General features: G+C 44.8%; 2 protein-coding genes across 4 annotated transcripts; one reads left to right on the plus strand and one right to left on the minus strand.

Annotated features, from left to right (window-relative positions):
* Nucleotides 1–303: 303 nt before the first annotated feature.
* Nucleotides 304–10,149, minus strand: LOC119389669 (sin3 histone deacetylase corepressor complex component SDS3). 2 transcript variants are annotated; one of them, XM_037657029.2, is made up of 10 exons: nucleotides 9,868–10,149; nucleotides 9,293–9,362; nucleotides 7,071–7,218; nucleotides 6,348–6,504; nucleotides 3,083–3,178; nucleotides 2,603–2,664; nucleotides 1,609–1,642; nucleotides 1,434–1,518; nucleotides 1,280–1,364; nucleotides 304–500 (listed from the first exon to the last, which is right to left on the minus strand). In XM_037657029.2, the coding sequence occupies exons 1-10, from the start codon at nucleotides 9,995–9,997 to the stop codon at nucleotides 402–404; spliced, it is 966 nt and encodes a 321-aa protein (XP_037512957.1). In that variant the 5' UTR covers nucleotides 9,998–10,149; the 3' UTR covers nucleotides 304–401. The 2 variants fall into 2 exon arrangements, with proteins under 2 accessions (XP_037512957.1, XP_037512956.1); XM_037657028.2 differs by having other exon boundaries at nucleotides 3,083–3,202.
* Nucleotides 10,150–10,363: 214 nt separating this feature from the next.
* On the plus strand, nucleotides 10,364–18,610 carry LOC119389670 (serine/arginine-rich splicing factor 1B). 2 transcript variants are annotated; one of them, XR_005183143.2, is made up of 5 exons: nucleotides 10,364–10,645; nucleotides 12,606–12,769; nucleotides 13,584–13,756; nucleotides 15,849–17,176; nucleotides 18,087–18,610. XR_005183143.2 is itself a non-coding variant. In XM_037657030.2 (4 exons), exons 1-4 carry the CDS (start codon nucleotides 10,479–10,481, stop codon nucleotides 16,014–16,016), a joined length of 672 nt encoding a protein of 223 aa, XP_037512958.1. In that variant the 5' UTR covers nucleotides 10,364–10,478; the 3' UTR covers nucleotides 16,017–18,610. The 2 variants fall into 2 exon arrangements, 1 of the variants encoding a protein (XP_037512958.1); XM_037657030.2 differs by having other exon boundaries at nucleotides 15,849–18,610.
* The last annotated feature ends 951 nt before the right edge of the window (nucleotides 18,611–19,561 follow it).

Below are 19,561 nucleotides of genomic sequence, written 5' to 3' on the forward strand. Positions count from 1 at the left end.
GTTGACAAAAAGTGCCGTGGGCTCTTCCAACCTACACTCGTGTGTGCAACCAGAAAGCAACTGTTTCAAAGAGACACATAGGAGTATGTATGACCAGTTAGTACTATGTCCTGTAGCATGTTATGCGACCGGGCTAGTCGGTGCGGATACATTATGCATTACAGCGGACGCTTTTTTTCATTGACGCAATGGACGCTTGTCCGTTGTGTAGAATGTACGCTGTAATAAATCATAGCACTCACAATGACCAATGTTGGGATCAGTTTTGCTCTCTGGATAGAAGACTGACACGGTCACGCTGTGTTTTCATAAAATGGTAATGTACAGTGGTGTTTTATTTTTCGCAGTAGGTAAACGTATGTGCTATGTACATGAAGTTCTGTCTGCACCTACACGTGATGTCAGCACGCAGACTTCCTTCGCAAGATGACTTTTCCTTTCAGAAGCTGAGACAAATGAATCTTGACCTTGCCGCTGTCGCTTGTTTTCTTCACCCAGAACTGTGCAGTAGAAAAAAAAAAAAGAATCAGTTGGAAGTCAGCACACTGTCCTTTCGTCTGGCCAGCTTGGCCGTTTCTTCTTTTCCCGTGATGTGCTGTACCAGTTCAAGCGCGTGTTCAATGTTTAGTTATTTACAGCAAAGTTTCAAGCAAAACACAGAAAAAAAAAAGATATTTATAATGTGTAACGTATACATGCCACAATAAAAAGAGTCTGTCGTGAAGCAAGCTAAGTGGCGCAGCCTCCACATCATAGAAACACACAATTTTACTGCACGTAAGCTGATCACATGCGGTAAAGCAATTTCATTTTTTCTCGCGCACCTAGGGCAGATATTAATATCAAAAGAAGCACTTCATGAACACTATGCTGGAATATCTTTCTATTTTTATACCGCTCGAACTCTCTACTGCTTCACAATAATGTGGTCAAACCTCATCATAATGAAGTTAAGTCCACCCTAGAAGTGCCAGCTATATGTCAACATATAGCGTAACACGTGTAAAATAACATCCTCCAAGATATAAACCAACGCATTAAGTACTCCAATTTCACCATACAAAGCTGCTAACTAAGAAAAAGAAAGCACAATCCATGCTATTTGAAGTCCCAAATGTCCCATGACTACTTGATGCATTACTTTCAGTGAACGAGTGGTAGCGTGTGCAGTGTCTTGGGCAATTAGTCAAAAAATAAGTGAGGCCAGACTATAGCACATCGTATGAAGCAAGGCAAAGGGAAAGAAATGGCCGAAAAGCAAGCATGTTTCACTTCTTACTTCTGACGTGCCCACCCCTGAGATGACGCCGAAGAAACGGCCCATGTCTTTCGAATCCACGCAGACGGATTGGCCCCTTTGATAGCTGAAACAAACAAATAAACAAATGCTGCACTGTAGCTTCACGTCGCTGAATCGCGCTTCGAGGTCTCACCATTTGCGCTCGTAAAACAGTTTGCCATCCTCTATTCGGGCTTCAATTGCGTGAGAGCCGTGGTCCATGTTTCCGTATTCTTCGACTGCACAAACAGGCAGAAAGAAAAGCAAGATTAGATGCGCTATTCTAGAAGGACAGCGCAGCTTAGAAGCTGCTTGATTTCACAACTCACAGTCCAGTCTCTTGCTAAGAGATGGAGCTTTTCCCTGAAAGAATCAAAATAAACAATTTGTGAAGGGCAAATCCTGATTCTTTAAATTCTTATGAACTTTGTAGATTGCTAGACAACCCCCCCCCCACAACCCACCCCCGCCAAGAAAAAGGAAAACTTACAAAGCCTTTAGAACGCTACCCCAGAAACAAAGCTCACAAAGAAGAACTAAGCATTCAGGCATTCGTACAATCACGACTTTGTTCTAGCATCACTTCCCTGACGTTTCACACAACTCGGCATTGGGTGTCCCGGAGTACTATACAGCCAAAAGTATTCCTGCAAGTGTGCGAAGGTGGCAAGCTTGGCATAATGCGAAAAATACTGTTAAAAATAAGCCAACATATTCGGTGCCAAGCCACGCAAGACCCTATGAAAGTGATCGTATCACCCAAGACAACTGCTCAGGAAAGCCAGCCCAGGAGCTTTCCCAAGCTTTACTGCATTGAAATGCCATCGGCTCAACCCCGTATTAGTGAACATTGCGCCACTCAACACCCTGCCTCAACATGAGAAAGTCAACGGTGGTACCACTCCTCGATAGAAGTGGCCACTACACGTCACTGGCATCCCAGAGCGTCATCTTTTGTCGAGGGGCAGTGCAGCACTTAACTTGGTAGGGTAAAGAAGAGCTTCAAGTTGAAGATTGTTTCAAAACATGGGTGTTGGTATACGTAGGAAAAAAACAAATTCTTGACAAGATCTGTTACAATAAAGAAGTCTTCAAAACATGACTGCATATTTGAGAAGTTAAAGCTAACTTGTACGAAAGAAGCTTGTAAAAAAAAAGCAAAACACACTCTTAAGACTGTGCATTGTGCAGAGCTACATGTGATGGACTACTAAGCATGAACTTGAAGGCAACAATGGTGCCATCGCCACAGTATTAAACATTTTGCAAGGCAAGGAAAAGAAAGCATGCGAGCTGCATGAAAAAAAAAACTATTTTGCATACCTTGTTTAGCATCTTTAGGTCGTCAATTATTTCACCATCGTCCAGGAGGAAGTTTAGCTGAGGTGCTAGCATTAAGGAACAATAACATGTCATAAGTGCACTCAAACTAGCCCACAGTGATCAACTAAGGATGTGTCTGGCCAGCACTTATTGATAAAACAAACACCTTATGACAATCATCCATGGAAGAGAAAGCTGTCATCCACTTGAAGAAGCAAGTAGCTTAAAAAAAAATCTACAGTACAATATTTCTAGCAGTTACTCCTCTGCTGTTCCTACCTCTATAACCTTCAGTTTAAACGAAATGGCTGTAGCAAACGACACTTGCATCATATACCAGACAATGTCATAGTCACTGTAAGCCTCAGACAGGCTTCCTCGTACAGCTTGTGCAGTCAAGTGTGGTGTAGTGGCGTGAATGATTGTCAACTCGAAAAAAACTAACAAAAAGACGTCTAATGCAAGCATTGTAAAGGATATTAGGCGAAGTCTTTCGCCTCTTTTCAGGCATTGGAAGTGGATCGTTAGGTCTTCTGCGTAGTTTTCTTGTTGTCACAGATTTCACCTCCATGGAATCTGCGCACCACGGCAAGCTGGAACCTTAAATGAGACAACTTCAGTGCAGCTGGCAAAGAAATGGCAAGCAAGCAGGCAAACAGAACAAAAAGAAAAGCAAAACTCAAAATGCAGAAGAATTCAAAGCAAAATTCATGCACTACAAAGCCAATATCACATGCTCTTGCACAGAATGGTAACATTAGCATGGTGTAGTTCTCAAACAAGCACAAACTAACAAGCTCAACAAGCAGAAAGCACACCATCAGCACTGGCAAAACAATTCATTTTCACTACAATTTTGACCAGTTAAAACGTCATGCATAGACAGTCTTGCATAGAGGTGAGAGCAGAGAGCTAAGCTTTTGCAATCATTTATGTATGCCTAAGCCCTTTTGTACTGTGCGTCTGTCAGACAAGGGCAGGGTCTTGTACGCATTCGGTCGTCGTTCAACTTTCGAAAGCTCAATTCGGATCACACGTTTGGCCAGAAACCAGCAGTCGTCATCGAATTACCATCTCCTGGCTGATTGTGAGAGTCAAAAGTAAACATTCGTAAAGTGAACAAAAACCGAACGTGCACAAGATTCTGCCCCAGGTTTTAGGCGATCAAATGCTACTGCTTCACATATCAACCCAAGGATAACACTGTAATCATTAGAACAAAAGGCAGCCCTCCTCCTTTTTTATTAGGAGTTTCCCCACAAAACATCGGAAAAGACAAAATATGATCACAGTGAATTGATACCAAGCTGTAACCGTCACATCCAATGCTAACTTGTCCTGACAAAATACAACTCGGAGGGCCAACATACTCCAGCACGTTTATAAATTATAACAATGATCGCAGCACTCATGCTAATGTTCATTAGCATAGTATCCAGCCTCCCTTTAGCAAAGACTAACAGCATGAAACGCCATTTCTTTTCGGTCAGACGAGCCCACATTTATCGCTCGTATAAGTGAAGTGACAGGCTGTGCTGACGGATGAAAGCTCTGTGGTGGTCGTGAGAATTCTCTTTCACTTTTATAAAAGTAATGGTCAACCAAAATACTATAGCACATTCTTTTAGCACAGTGGCTTCTAACATATGGTTCACCAACATTTGTAACTGGCCACATACATAAGGATATTTACAATTACTGAAAATATCACTAGGCTGAAATTGTACAATTTTGTTTTCAATGTAGTTCTTATCTTGAGGATGCCCATTTCAGTTGGATATTTCAGTGAGAAATGTCTGACCAGAAATTCACAGGGCATTCACAGTCACCATGTCTCACATTTGAGCTTTCATATATACATGTTGCCAGCCCAACCTGCCACAGCGAGCAATTCATACCTATACCGTTCAAGCCCCAGTTGTGGCCTTATATCTGGCGTAATGGTGTGAATTTCTATTTGTGCGTAATAACATATACTTTTGGTTTAGACTGTATGTTATTTAACTTCAGATAGAAGAAATTAACCTGCAATTCCAATAAATTTGAGATAATGTAGGTATTTTACTGTAAAGCAGTAATAACTGTTTCCAGTTTTTTGCAGCTCTCAGAGTCTGTACATTATCATGACATGTGCTAAATGCATGCCTACGATGCAGTAGAGCAGTATAGTATCTGTTATTCCTGCATGCAATAATGAGGATCTCTTGTTAAAAACCACATTTCACTCAAATGTGCACAAGAAAATCATGCTGCTGCAGTGAACTATGGCGTGCACACAGACCAAGTTACTGGCCCGCATGATAATTGCATCGGCCTACATGCCAGCGGCAGTGGAGCTGCCTTTTAAAGGGATACTGAACAAAAATTTGAAAAAGCTACGAAAACACTTGCATTCGACTCGGACGACACGACTGTTCCTATAAACAGCGTTTATTTCACGTAATTTCGAGCAGTTGGCCGTATTTTTAGTGGATTGTGAGAGCGCGGCGGCTGCACGCCAGTGCGCTTGTCGACAGCCGTGACGTCGAATGCTCCACCAAGAGGGGGGCAACCGGCACGCTTTCTCCTGCCCTGCCACCTTCCTTTTCTCCACCTCTCCTCTCAAGAACACCTTCCCAACCGTGAGAACATGTTTTGAGAGAGACGCGCGGCAGCGGGTGGCGGCTACACATGTCGATTGGTAAGCGATTTTGCAGCGCGCACGGTTGGCGAGTCAGTATCTGCCGAGTTTCGCGTCACTTCCTCTCTAGTTCGTGGCGCGGCCGCTAGACGCGCCAATTTGTGAAAAATGCATTAAATTCATTATTTTCTGCTAGTCTCTGGCTGAAATAAAGGTTGTTTCAACAAATTTCAGCACCCAATCTTTCAATTGGGCCATTTATCTCGGCGGCGAAAATTTTGTTCAGTATCCCTTTAAAGGAGCCCTGCAACACCTTTATAACTTATCATTGAATGACCTTACTACTGGACTCTGTCGTCTAACACCTAACAGCTATAAAAAGGTTTGTAGTTTTATTCAGCCCCGTACATCACCGTAAACAGTCCCGTACTAATTCGAAAGCGTGTTGTCTGCGCACACCAGCGAGCGCTAACACATTGCACTCAATGACCACAAACACAGACTCTGACAGCACTGGCGTGAGGGATAGCGCTAACAGAAGTGATTAATACTTTTAACATTTTTGAGACAACACGAGCTTCAGCTATACAACATTAGGTGTGCGGAGATCGGGGACGTCGTTGGAGACCACCCCACGAAATGACAAGCAATCTCGGCTCACATGACCTTCGGAAACACCACAGCTTAGCTGCAAGACTTACTCGCACATGTCACCCAATAGTGGGCTGACTAGAGGAGGAGATGCAAATTTCACCTCCAACTATCCCCCCCCCCCTCCCTCTTATGTCGCGTTCACCGTATCCCTCCTTTGAGGGGGTAGGATCTTATCACACTCTGCTCCTGTATGGAACGCCATGTCAACATATTTTCACTTAGACTGTTACTACACTCGCTATCGCAATAATATTTGGCTCAAATGTTCACAGTAGCTGTGAAGGTTGGCAGCGTTCTCCAACTGTATTCAGTGTTGCAGGGTCCAATTAAAGTGCTAAAGTGCATCGTGACAGCTTTTTGAGTCATGCCAAGGTAGCTGCATTCCTCTCGGGCAACATGACAATGACACGGTATACATGCCACTGTCATTGTCTACATAACAATGACACACGGTGCAAGATGCAGGCCTACCTCCAGTGAGCTCGATGGTGCTCCTCTCCGATTCTACCATGCGCCGTTTCTCTTCCAGTTCCATTATGAGCGATTCACGCAGGTCTATCTTCTTCTCTTCGAATTCCCGAACGGCTGCTTTTTTCTCATGGGTGTATTCTCGCTCCACACGCTCAACCTAGAATGGAGGAAAACATGAGGGGCCATTGAAGAGCGAGAGAAAGACAGAACGTCTAAAAATGATGAGACACTAAATTGTTTTATGCATTATTTTCAAGACAGGCTGGTACAAGTGTGCTCTTGTTTGCGTTGGATCACGCTAAATTCTGGTACATAGAGACGATACTCGATATAACAAATCGCTGGATATAACAAAGTAAACCTAAAATATTTCCCCCCAATATCAGTGCACAACGGATATATGCTTAGGCTAGTATAACATTTAATGGATGTATAATTACGTATGGTACGACTCCGTTATAAGAAAGGCCTGATTGTATAACACTGAAAAACAGGTTGCCGTGTCCGTTTTCCTCGCTACTTTTTGAAACAGCTGGAATGTCCTGTTACGAGCAGAAGTAAGAAGACATCCATTGTAGAATTTATTAAACTGTGATTGGGCATTGTCTGGTGCATCCCTTTCAGTGTAACCTTAACAAATACTCGGCACATCAGAAAATGTCCAAGTGCTCAGAAAATGCTGCTGCTTGAAACAAGGCAAAGTGGCGGGAGACACTGACACACCTCGTGAGACTGGAACACCTCGTTCATGAAAAGCCGCTCTTGGTAGAGTTGTTCGATCTTCCGCAACCGCTTGAGGTACTCAGGGTGGGTTTCCTCCTTGAGCTGTGTTAACTGTTTCTTCAGTGTGGCGAGCTTGTCCCTGTACATTCTGAAAGTGAAATCATGTCATCCCACATCAAACGACTGTCCTGTGTTCAAGCTAGTTGTTGCATCAAAAAGAGTAGTGACGTGTCACTCGTGACTCGAAAAATTTGTATGCTTTAAACGAAGATCAAAAGTCATGTAAACCCACAACTGTACAATACCGCAGGCAGATGACATGCGAGTAAGAATGGTAGGATGAGTGCTATTCCTCAGTGCATTGCAAGATGCAAGTGCTTAGAAATGACTAATAAGAAACAGTGCACTGAAAACGAAGATGAAGCCAGATGTAGACAAACAAGCACTACATCTTGAATTGTCTCTGTCTTCAGTGCACTGTTTTACATTAGCCATAAGCCAATAGCAATTAGCATAGCTCCTTCTCTTCAATGTCCAGAAATGCTGTCTGAAATAAGGCACGATAGTAAGAGATAGATGCTACATATACCTTTGCAACTGGCGGCAAGTTGCCTTTTCGTCTACTTTAGTTTCTTTATATTTATATCATAATTACTACCCTACAGTTAAGGACTACAACTAACGTCCCCTACACTTTCCTCGACTTCGTTGTCTGTTGGTTTCATTAGGCTGTGTCAAACAAAGAAAACAAGACCTTTCGTTTGCAACCCGAGGTCTTTCTGCCGCTTTCGAGCTACAGTTGTAGCTTCTAGCCTAGGATGACCGTTCAGCCTCATCTATCTGGGAAATAAAATTTAATTTGATAACACACCTTGTCGTGCCATAGTTGCATGTGTTGTCGTTTTCTAGCGGTATCAGACAATTATGAGAACTTAGAAACTCACTCAAATTTTCAATTCTTGCAAGCTCACCCTCTAAAGAAATTAATGAATGAATGTCAAAGCGCCCTACATAACTGACGATTACAAATTATATGAATGAATGTCAAAGTGCCCTACATAACTGACGATTACAAAGTGGTTTAGGTTACAGTACCTAGGATGCGAGTGCATTGTAATATACTGGCTCACCCTGTATGTGAAAATGCTGCAGCGTTCGATTGCAACTCTTCCGCAAATATCTGCTTTCTATAAACATCATCACACGTGCCAAACCTTATCGCTACGCAACACCAGCAAATCTTGTTCTGTATCATGATTTCATGTCAGCGTTATCGACACAGGGTTCAGTGAGACCAAGGTTAACAGTAAATTAAGACATCTCTAAAGCATTTCCCAACGTTCTCATTAGCCAAATGTCCTCATTTCGTGTGAGAGAATCAAGAACTACAAAAGAGGATGCCGAGTATAAGTGGGGATTTATGAATTCATTAATGTTCTTTTTCACAATTCTACAGAATGATTTTAAGAAACAGCACAGCAATAAAAACAAGAGTAGATATGCACAAAGTTTAGCACACAATAAGAACAAAGCAAGTTCTGAGGTGAAAGATAATAAACTGATACACGATACATCAACACGGTCATTTGTGAAATCACTGTACAAATAATCAGAAACAAAAACAGCAAAAGGTGTGCTCTGTAAACACACATGCACCTGTAAAGCATCCAAGGAGAAGGAAAAATTGTTTAAAAGACAGATCAACAGGGGACAGGTATCCTTTCTGGGAATAATGCTGAGTAATACGGCTTGTGACCTTTGCAGGATCAAAAGAAAATTTCTCTTTAGAAAACAAACAATAATTTACATAAAAGTGCAACACTTGCTTGCTTCACTTCTTCAAAAGAAGCAGATACTACGAAAAAATCGTGTGGTGCACCTGCGATGTACTACAAGTAAATTATTTTTTTCAAAAATGAAACTGACATGTAACATTCATTTTCGTCCACGCAAGCGGTTCTTTCGTGCGCGAAACAGCGGCTGACGTTACGGACAGCGGCAGCTACGACAGCGCCCCGCGCGGCGTAAAGCCGCCGACGAAGTAGACGCTATGACGTCATCACCCACGCTCGGCATTTGCGCAGCTGTAAAGAAGCTCCACAGTATCTACCAGCTGCTCACGCCGTCTCACGTGAATGCGCCGAAGAATAAAAAACGGACGCAACTAACACGGGAGACGGTGCAGCGCTAACGTTCGCTTCAAGGCGTACACGCGGACTTACTGTTCTTTGATTTCGGTGCATTCCTCTTCGCGCTGCTTGACCATGTCCGTCTCGCTTGCATCTTCAGTGTCTGCGGAAGAAAAACAGAAACAAACAACAATTACATGGAGTGATTCCATGAAGCGCACTGCGGATCAGACACGACACGAACGTACTGCACAATAGCATGCTCAGGCGTTTTTGAAGTTCTGGAGTGAGTGACGACAAGTCCACTGCGTTGTCGGGCTAGATTCCGCCGGCAGTCAAATGTTTTACACCAAAGGGTTCGACAAATCCTCAACAGACTGGTCGACGATTGTAAACACAACGCTGCACACGAAACTGCCCGCCGCCACGCCTTCTACCAACAGCTGTAGTTAGACAACAGACATTTGCAACAATTTTAAGATTTCGGAACATGGCTCCCGCGGCCACGTTTGGACTGCGCTTTTTTTTTTTTCGAAGTCAGAACGCGTCGCTGCTCGGTCAAGCCTGCACCTGTGCGGCTGTAATGTCGCGGTGCCGGACGGGCTCCGATGAGTAAAAAAGAGAAGGAAGAATGGACGCACATGACGGCGGTCATTTTGTTTACCCACCTTCGTCCGAATCCCTATCGTCGTGATCGAGTAAGTCGTCGCAGTCGATGCTGTTGTCATCGTTGTAATCGACGTCGTTGCCGCTTTCTTTATGCATGGATGCGAAATCTGCCAGGTCCTGCAGGTACATTACAACGAGATCGCTCCGGGTTTCTAGCGTTTTTATTATTGCGCGGGTAGAAACAGGCCGCCGCACTAGAGAACGAAAAATGCAGGTGAAGACGAGAAGAAAGCTAACTCGCCCGAGGCGCTGACCGAAGATCTCCACTGAACGACAACAAATGCTCCCATTGGCTGAAGCAAACTGCGGCACGCAAAAAGTCTAGTGACGTCATTAATATTGGTTTTGAATCCGACATTCAAGAATAATTTGTTGCCAGTTAAAAGCTTGACTATTTTCTACCTTGTATACTTAATTTGTCATAGCAAAAAGAGTTGACTGTGTACTTTTGTTGTTATTTTAAAGAAAATTTTTGTTGACAAAACTCGCGCGTTCTCGTTTATCGCGAGAAAAAGCGAGAGGGAGGCGACAATCTTGTGATTGCTTCACGAAGAACGTTTTCGTGTGCTTTGTGCACTTTGTGTTCCATCGCTCGTAATCCGTCGACATCATGTCTTTCCGAGGAAACGAATGCAGGATCTATGTGGGCAACTTGCCCCCGGACATCAGGAGCAAGGATATTGAGGATTTGTTTTACAAATTCGGCAAGATAACTTTCATCGACTTGAAGAACCGCAGGGGTCCGCCATTCGCTTTTGTTGAATTCGACGACCCCAGGTAAGCGTCCCATGTAATCTTGCAGGCGCGCGCGTATGTTTTCGAACATATTTGAGTCAGGAGACTTTTCAGTGGGTAGTATTAACACCTTTGTTTTGTTGCGGGGTGGCACTCGCGCGCAGTGAGCTGGTTTCAAGGTTGTTCCTGCCCGGGCACCACCCTTGCCCTTTTGTTTTGGTGCTCCGGGTCTAGCGCTGTTGTCCTAGATTTTTTTTTCTTTTTTACCATGGTGCATTGCGTGGGTACCTCCTGCGACGCGCTTTGCTGTCGCAATCTTTGCAGGGGCGTGCGCGTAGTTGATTCGGAACTGTTGAGCTTGGCGAAAGTCCGCTTAGCGCGCGAAGGCATCCATAGTTTACTGCGTTATGACGTGTTTGCATTGTAAAAAAAAATGAAGCGTCGTTTACTGCAGATCCTTTAAGTATACTTTACACTTGCAGCTCGTGTTGCGAATTCGTGAGGCTGCTTTCAGCGAAATTGGAAACCTCCGCCAATGCAAATAAAGCGACTGCGTGCCACCCCCACAGATTCCTATCAGAGGGGGCAGGAGAGAAGAGCCAAGTTATTTTCTGCGTATATCGATATAGCTGGACAGTGTAGCTGGCTGTATTTAACGAAAGATGTCATCGCGGCATTGCACTGCAAAGGGCGTGAGCGTAGGTGCCCTTTACCAAATAGCGACGCGACATGGCTGCGTTGCAGCTGTTGCATTCGACAGCTGCTTGTAGCGTTCATGTCTGGTTGTGTTTGACGACGTGGCAGATAGAAAAAGCGTAGTGGCTCTATTCCTTGTTGAGCAATGCGAATGACAGCGCCTCGAGTTGGTGGGGATTGACGAAACAAAATTTGAAGCCGCTCGCTGGGAATTCTGAGAAGTGAAAACCTAAACTGTACCCGTATTCTGGGCGGATGAATTTCAGCGGTTGCGTATTGTTTCAAAGCTCAGAAAGCGTGACGAAGAAGCTCGTCGCTCCGGGCAACTTGTGCGCTTACAGTAACTGGATTAGCGAATGACGTCACGCGAGTAATTCGCTGTTACTAAATGGGCGGGACGCGAGCACTGCTCCACATTCCACTTCCTGATCGATCTGTTTGGCCGAGAATGAATTAGTTATTTTTGCAAATGAGTCACAATCTGCTGTCTGAAATAGCAATCTCCTCGCAGCTGATTTGCATTCGTTATCGGAAATGGTATTCAATATCGTCGATGGAACACGCCGCATCTATGTAAAAGGGACGAACAAGCATTATCTGTGCAGCCCAGACGTTGGCAACGCATGGTTTTGTACATTCAAGTGGTTCTGCTGAGACACTTGGTTGGCCTCTGTCATAGTTTCCAACAATCATTGTTTACATCTGGCTTGCATGGTGTTTAAACAGTACACAATGCTGGCTGACATTCTGTTATGACCGTGAGGGCAAGTGTTTCCAATCTAGCTGGGACTTTGATAAAGTGTGTGCATTGCTGTCAAAGGGATCTGTGAAATTGCAACAGGCCATAGTGGCTAATCGCAGTTTCTGAGCAGAAGTGTCCATAGCACTAAATGTTCCACTGGAGAGGTACCTGTTGCAAATAAGTCAGATTCGTATTTTCACACTGAGTAATCGTTCCTTAAACACACTCTTGTGTTCCCTCTCATATAGCTTGCAACTGTACATTTCGGGACACAGCACAGAATAGACCACTTACATAAAGCAAGTTAACTACGATGATAAACTTGTGATAATGATAATGTGACGTCCTGTTGTTTATTAGGACGCTGTTGCCTATGTTGGCAGATTGTTTGTTATTGTGTATCTGGTAATATTTTGCACATCAAATTCAGCACTTCTCTCCCTATCCTGAAATCTGGCTTCTTCGTTACAGTGCAATGTATCGTTAACATTTAAAAGCAGTCTCGCGTACTTCCAGATTACGGTTGCCTTTCACTCAACCACCTTGCTTCTTTTTCTCTTGCAGGGATGCAGAGGATGCGGTGCAAGCCCGGGACGGCTATGACTATGATGGCTACCGCTTGCGTGTGGAATTCCCCCGGGGCTCTGCACCCGGGCGGGGCAGCATGGGACCCGGCAGAGGCAGGGGCCCCCCGGCCCGGAGGTCTCAGTACAGGGTTCTTGTTTCAGGTACGTTTGGGTGCTACGAACTGCAGTCTTCAGACACCTTTCAATTCTATTTCAGCGATGATGATGATGATGATGAGCTGTGGCCGTACCCTTTAGATCGGGTGGACGCATGATCGCGTCCTAGCCGGAGACGAAAAAGAGAAAAAAAAAGGAAAAAAGAAGAAATAGCTTAGTTGCAGTGGCCCCATCTGGTGACAACACTTGGTTTAGACTACATCTTGGCATGATAGTCAGATAAAAAAGACGAGGCAGTATTTCTTGTTCAGACATGTGGTATCGGAAACTTGTTGCTGTCAGAAGACTGCACCTGCACAACATTCCGTGCCATCTAGGCAAGTTGGCTTACTGTAGGTGATGCATTTAACCCTTTATGATCTGAATTTAGGGCTTAGTGAACCTACAAGACTGCAAAAAAATATGTAATGAAATTTGCAAAGACAGTTGTTTCATAGTAAAAAAAACAGCGTGAAAACTACAAGGACGAGACATGAAACAGGACTAGCACTGTTGTTTCATACGTGTCACAAATTCAGTGCACTGCCTGGAAGATTGGGGAGGAACTTGTTTTGCTTAATAGCGCTATGTGTATGACCACTCGCAGGCTAGAATTGCATACAGCTCTCTTGGGTGACATTCTTTTTCACTTGTTACATTGATTCCAGGTTGTAGAGTGCACCTTTTAGTTTCACTTAAGTGAGTTTGAACCGTGCTATTCTGTGGCACTCAACAGGCAGCGGCCCCTGGCTTTGATCTCCCACGTTAAGGGCTGTTCGAACCCTGTGTGTAAGGACCCTGTTTCTGCCCATTTCTGCAGGTTTGCCCCCTAGTGGCAGTTGGCAGGACCTGAAGGATCACATGAGGGAGGCTGGTGATGTTTGCTATGCTGATGTGTTCAAGGACGGCACAGGTGTTGTGGAGTTCCTCCGATATGAGGACATGAAATATGCTGTCAAGAAGCTGGATGACTCGCGCTTTCGATCCCATGAGGTGAGATTGACTTGTTACATTGAGGAGAGCTGTACAAAATGGCAATTGTGTTCGAGTAAGATACAGGTGTACCAGTTATAGCAATTCGGGCTTTTTCGGGGGACTGTTTGTCGCAAAAGCAATTATTTCTACGATTGACTGTAGTTGTGAGGACGGTGGGCAACTTGGGCACCACCACTGCAAAATTCTCTCATTGTGGTGGTAACGGGCAGGAGTGGTATCAATAATAGGTAAACTGTACCATGTATATATGTATCTTCAAGTTCTAAGCACGTGCGAATGCAGACATCTAGATTGAGCAGATAGAACGTGTGTACGAAACCAGAGTGTGCATAAATGATATCTGAAGAAAGAGCCTGCAAAGATTGCATATGTGGGGCATTTGCATTGCTGTAGAAACTGCTTTAGTACACAGCCATGTCTAATAGTTGCACCTGCTTTATATAGAGCTATCTGGCGAGTTCGTGCTAAGCACATTATAAAAAACGAGAGCCAATATGTGTACAAGACAGAACTTCGGGGGAAGATAGAGCCTCGGACAGATTAACCATCTCTAAGAGGAAGTGTTGCGGGAGAAAACGTTTTGACAAGGGTTCTTGTCTTATTCAAAGCAGCAACTGCCTTGACGAAGTGTCAAAACATTGGCTCCTTTCATCTCTTCAAACCAATGTGTTTTATGAACAAAGAAAAAAAATATGTGAAAGTCCTCAGTTCTTGATCTATCGTGCAATTTCAGTTGTCTAGCCACCGTGGAAGAAGCACACTAGCATTGCTGTCTTTATTGCAAACTTTCTTTGCTCCTGTCCTAAGGTGCAGTATTAATATCTTGCGTATTGTTTGGCACTGCACTTAAATAGGATGTGTGATAGAATGTGAACAACAGATGGAAGAACTGCACTGTTATAAGGTTTTTTTGTTGATAGAAACCACTCATTCAACTGTTGACTATTCTTACTGAACTTGGACACAGTGGCAGACTTCATCGGCTGCAAGTTCTCTCTGTATGTCAGATATGATTCATCGCAAAAGTGGTTGAAAGTACTCATAAGCATGTTGCAGGCGTTGGAAGCAAAAAGGCTCAAGCAGTCACTGAAAGAGTTGTTAGTGCTTTGTAATAAAGGCTGGTGCAAGGATGACTGTTCGCCGAGACAAATTGGATGCTCGGAGGAGATATCCTGTTGGATGCGGCAGTCTGCGAACACCGTCCGAAAAACCGGAAGCTGCTTGCGAAGGGACACCGTCAATATGAGTAAATGGCCTCCAGTAACCCAAGGACCGCCTCACAGGCAGTCTGCTGTGAATGCTGCACGTGCACCTTGGATGCCCAATACGTTGCTGATTACACGATAAGTGACGTGCGTCCCAGTCCTGCATAACAAATATCCCTGATTAGGGGGCATGTAGTTGTTTAATGACAGAATAAGGTATAGCTTTGGCATTTATTTTGAGTAGACAATCAGTCATTCCAAAATAAGTTTTTGAAAGATACTTTATCTTGGTGGCTGTTTCGCACCTCTTGTGTTCAAGGTCATGATACATCAATGATAGGTTAAAAGAGCAAGAGATTATGAAGAATTCCTAGCTAGCCATTGTCTAAAGTGTCGGAATTGCTCGCCTGACCTGGAACACACTTCCATAATGAAGAAAAACGGAATGCCTGTGATGCTCCATAATGTGTTGCCTCCATAATGCTTTCCGATTAAGAGCTGGCATTTTTACGAATACACTGAGGATGATGTACCAGACGGCGTACGTATAAGCGCAAATTCCAAATAAATGTTGGAAGTTGAGCACTCATCCTCGTCTCATTTCGTCCTTGTCTGTTTATTGTGCTGCAATATTTTGAAAGTTGTGATCCTGGCTGTGATTTGCACATTTTGACAAAGCAAAGGCATTGTTTTGCATCAGAGAAACACCAGCTGGTCAAAGTAATCTGGAGTCCACTACAGCTTGCCTCGTAATTGTATTGTGGTTAGTGCCACCGTACTGTACAAGACTAACGCACAGGAGTGGATTGCAAGGCAGTTTGTACGGTGCTGTAACTTGGGCCTGTGTGTGGTGACTTTCTGACAAGATTCTCAATTCTTTTCAGGGTGAAGTGTCGTACATCAGAGTGCGTGAAGACTACAGCAGCCGCTCGCGCAGCCGAAGCCGCAGCTACTCTCCACGCCGCTCTCGTGGTTCTCCTACGTACTCACCAGCCCGCCGGTCTGGGTCACGAACACCGTCACGGTCTCGCTCCTGCTCACACTCCAACTGAACTGGGAACATTTGGGGTCTGATATGAGGACAGCACTATGCGCTCCACAGGCAACTTTTCCAACCCAAGTTTTTTTGGTGAATCATTGTAGCTTCGCTTTTTTTTTTTTTCTTTGCAATGCTGTGGTTGTTCCAGGTGCTGTTGCTCTGTTCTGATTTTGGGCCATGACATTGGCTACAATCTTATCATTTTTCAAAACCTGGGAAGGGAAGGTCAGCTGGCCGTTCTTAGATTTTTTTTTTTTTTTTCATGTAACTCCAGGGTACAGTTCACAGGCATTCATTGATGCTAAACTTTAGCAGCTGGCTTCTAGCTGTAGTAAGATATGCAGAAGCTAGCTAGAACCTGTCATACCAATTCTTCATCCAAATGATTTTTCTGCATTGCATATGCATAGATTCCTCTTTGTAAATCCGCATTCGTGCTTGATGCAAGTAGTACTGCTTAAATCGTGTGTCGCCTTTGTAGTGTGGGCATGTCATTTTTGCATCACTGTTTCGTTAGCCCACCGTTTTGTAACAAGCTATGTACAGATTGTGTTTCACCTTTACTTTTTTTTTTTCTTGTCACATGAGTAGCGCACATGTAGGAATTGTATGCATACATCTATCAGCCTGCCCATTTGTATGTTCGCACATCATGCATTCGTATTCGGGTAGCACTTGAGTTGTCACCAGCTGCAGCAAAAAGCACATTTCGATACAAGTGTTTGTGGTGTGTTGTTTCCAGAGCTAAAAAAAAAAAATGTCTTGTGAATGGCGATGCCCATCTCTTGTCTCAATCTGTTTGTCTGTCTAGATGCCACAAAACGGGAGGATGGCACACGTCGCTGAGGATCACTAAAGCGGATATGTTTGCGGACACGCACATTCGGATCGGAGGAGCTTAGCGGGAGGATTGTGAAAAAGGTGTGGTGCCGCCCTACCGAGGATTTGGCAAGGCGCACACAACAGGAAGGGGAGGAAAAAAAAGGAAAAAAGATTTCGTTCAGTAGAGCAAGCGCTGGTTCGGGGAGCGCAAGAGGAGTACGGCGCTGGGAGAAGTGGCTCGCACACAATGGCAGGAGGAGAACACGCCGCGTAGCGCATAGGAAGGAGCAGCACGCATCCTGCACATGGGAGACGGAATTGGCCATCAGGATTTTGGAGCCTCGTTTCAGGGTAGGCCCCTCCCTCAAACCGCCCCGCATTGTCGCTCGCTCGCCGCCGGGCCGGCTCGTGCGCTCTCACTTGCTCCCCCCTGTCTCTTTTTGGAGGGCGTCTTGCGGCTTTGCTGGGCCAGGCCTGCTTCAGTTTGTAATCTGCCATCCTTCACGCTTCTGTTCTGCCACAAGGCTCAGTAGCCGTTTAAAACATAAGTGCTCTGGGTGCGAGTGCTCACTAACCTCCTGTTCTCTCTTTCACTGTTTCTGTGTTGATCTAACAAACCCTGTTGTGCCCTTTTGAATGAAATTGCAAACATCAAGCCACAACTTCTAGATTGAAGTGCAGGGTGGTAGTCGACACTGGCTCATTTTTTTCTATCCCTGTAAATTAACTGGCCCAAAGCCCGGCAAAGTCCCTCGACTTGCAAACTAGTGACGACTCCCTTCAAGATGAATGCAGAGAGTCCAAGTGCTGTGTATTTATCTGTGGCTCTCTTTCTCCAAAGACTTTGAATCAAGTCTGGTGACATCATCAGGGAGAGAAATGCCCGTTTTGTTTATCTTCAGGGGAGTCGCTCATTTCCATTCTTCTGGCTTTTAAGACAATATTCTTATCTCGGGCACCTTTCAACACTTTATTTGAAGAGTGGCGTGTTTAAACGTCTGTAGAGTCGTCTCTTTAGATTAGATATCCCCCACGTGGGTATAGTGACTGCCGTATTGAAACGTTTTGTGGCTGTTTGCTGTGTCGTGCAAGTGATGCCTACTGTACATCTGTTGCCCCTGCCCAAGCAGTAAAGGAAAAGAATTTGTACCCTATTCTTATGTGCAGCGTTGTGTGATTGTGTCATATGGGTTGGGATGGGGGGGGAGCCGTTCGTGCCACTCTGCTTTGCTAACCGTCCTGTCCTGTTTTCTTGCCAAAGGTCTCACTCCTGACGAGGAGGAGGACTGACACGCAGGGGTTCAGGACCTGTTTACACGTGTGTGTGGAATCTGGATCAATAGGATTGGATGGAATTCAGGATTGGATCCACACATGGCAGGATGCAAACAGGTGCCGTAAGAGTTGCGCGCAACTGTGGGCTGGGCTGGCGGGGTGGGCTATTGTGGCTAGTACTAGATGCAGCTTTGGGGTGGTTGGTGGGCTCTCTCTCTGCAGCCTTTTGCAAAGCAGTACTTCTATTATAAAGCAGTACTCGTAGCGTAAGTAGTGTAATCAAGTTTAGGTCTAGCTTTAAGCTGTTTCTGTACAATCAACTATCTTTCTTTAGGTGGTAGATTTTTCAGCACTCGTCAGAGGTGAGTATGAACGTGGGGGCAGCGTGGCATCCGAAAGTGGCAATACAGTGGCAACTTAAAAAGGCAGAGCAGGCTAGCCTGTAGACCCTGTGTAATCAGTGTTAAGCTGATGGTCTTGAGTTGGCATTAAAAGTGACATCTGGTTTGACTCCTGGCTTCTGTATTATTTACGTGCATACTTGTTCACATCTCTAGAAATCCCGGTGTGGGTTCGACCCTGGCTGCAGTGGTAGTGTTTTGATGGATGGGCGAAACTCTAGAGGACCGTGTACTCTCGGCAGAAGGCGGTTGTTTCAATAACCAGTCTACAAGAGGCAGCAAGGTTTTTGAAGTGCATAGCAGGGAATAAGCCTGTTTTAAATATTAGCATGACTGCACTATGTATAACTTGTAGTTGGTACTGCATTGACTGGCTGTCGTGTCTACATGTCGCTTTGAGTAGCTTGATGTAGGAAGCAGCAGCGCACATCCTGCACACAAAAGACTGAATATCCCATGGCTACTGGGAGGGGGGGGGGGGGGCTCCAGAATTTCAACACTAACATAGGGAGCCAGCAAAATCAGTTTCCGTACAAATCCATTGCTTCTTTATTGCGACCTCTTGTTGAAGTGGTACTTGAGCTGTCTACGTGCTCCTTGCAACACTTCTTGCTGGAGAATGTACTCGCAAGAGTTGACGCACCTCAGGCGGAAGTTCAGCTGAAGTCGCTGAAGCCCTTCGTAGCCACCGCAACATTGCTTCGTGCGCGCGATTCATGCGAACATCGTGTTCCGTAGTGTGGTGCGCGTTGGATCACATAAAAATTTATAACTGTACTGTATGGGACAAATCCGGGACATATAGCAGGTCCTGACAGGGACGGCGTGGAAGTCGTCCGTACGATTGGTAACCCCCCATGTTCTACGGATCGGAAGGACTGCGAGTGCAGCTGCGCGTGCTTTTCCGATGCCGTCGCAGGGATGCAACAACTGCGAAAATTGCGCCATTTTGATAAAATTTCGTTTTCAGCGCCAAAATGCCCCAGGTAGCCGCAAATTTTTTTTCGGTTGCGCTAGTTTTAGCCTGGTTTTAGCGCGGAACGAAACCCGCATTGGCGAC

This window comes from Rhipicephalus sanguineus, chromosome 4 (genome assembly GCF_013339695.2).
Source record: "Rhipicephalus sanguineus isolate Rsan-2018 chromosome 4, BIME_Rsan_1.4, whole genome shotgun sequence".
NCBI classification, from domain to species: Eukaryota; Metazoa; Arthropoda; class Arachnida; order Ixodida; family Ixodidae; genus Rhipicephalus; species Rhipicephalus sanguineus.

Coding starts and splice junctions, on each gene's coding strand:
- LOC119389669 (XM_037657028.2), bottom strand. CDS start 9,997: ATGTACCTGCAGGACCTGGCAGATTTCGCATCCATGCATAAAGAAAGC. Junction 9,363..9,867: donor CGATAGGGATTCGGACGAAG/GTGGGTAAACAA, acceptor TTTCTTCCGCAG/ACACTGAAGATGCAAGCGAG. Junction 6,505..7,070: donor AGGTGTTCCAGTCTCACGAG/GTGTGTCAGTGT, acceptor CCTCCATTCTAG/GTTGAGCGTGTGGAGCGAGA.
- LOC119389670 (XM_037657030.2), top strand. CDS start 10,479: ATGTCTTTCCGAGGAAACGAATGCAGGATCTATGTGGGCAACTTGCCC. Junction 10,646..12,605: donor GTTGAATTCGACGACCCCAG/GTAAGCGTCCCA, acceptor TTTCTCTTGCAG/GGATGCAGAGGATGCGGTGC. Junction 12,770..13,583: donor GTACAGGGTTCTTGTTTCAG/GTACGTTTGGGT, acceptor CCATTTCTGCAG/GTTTGCCCCCTAGTGGCAGT.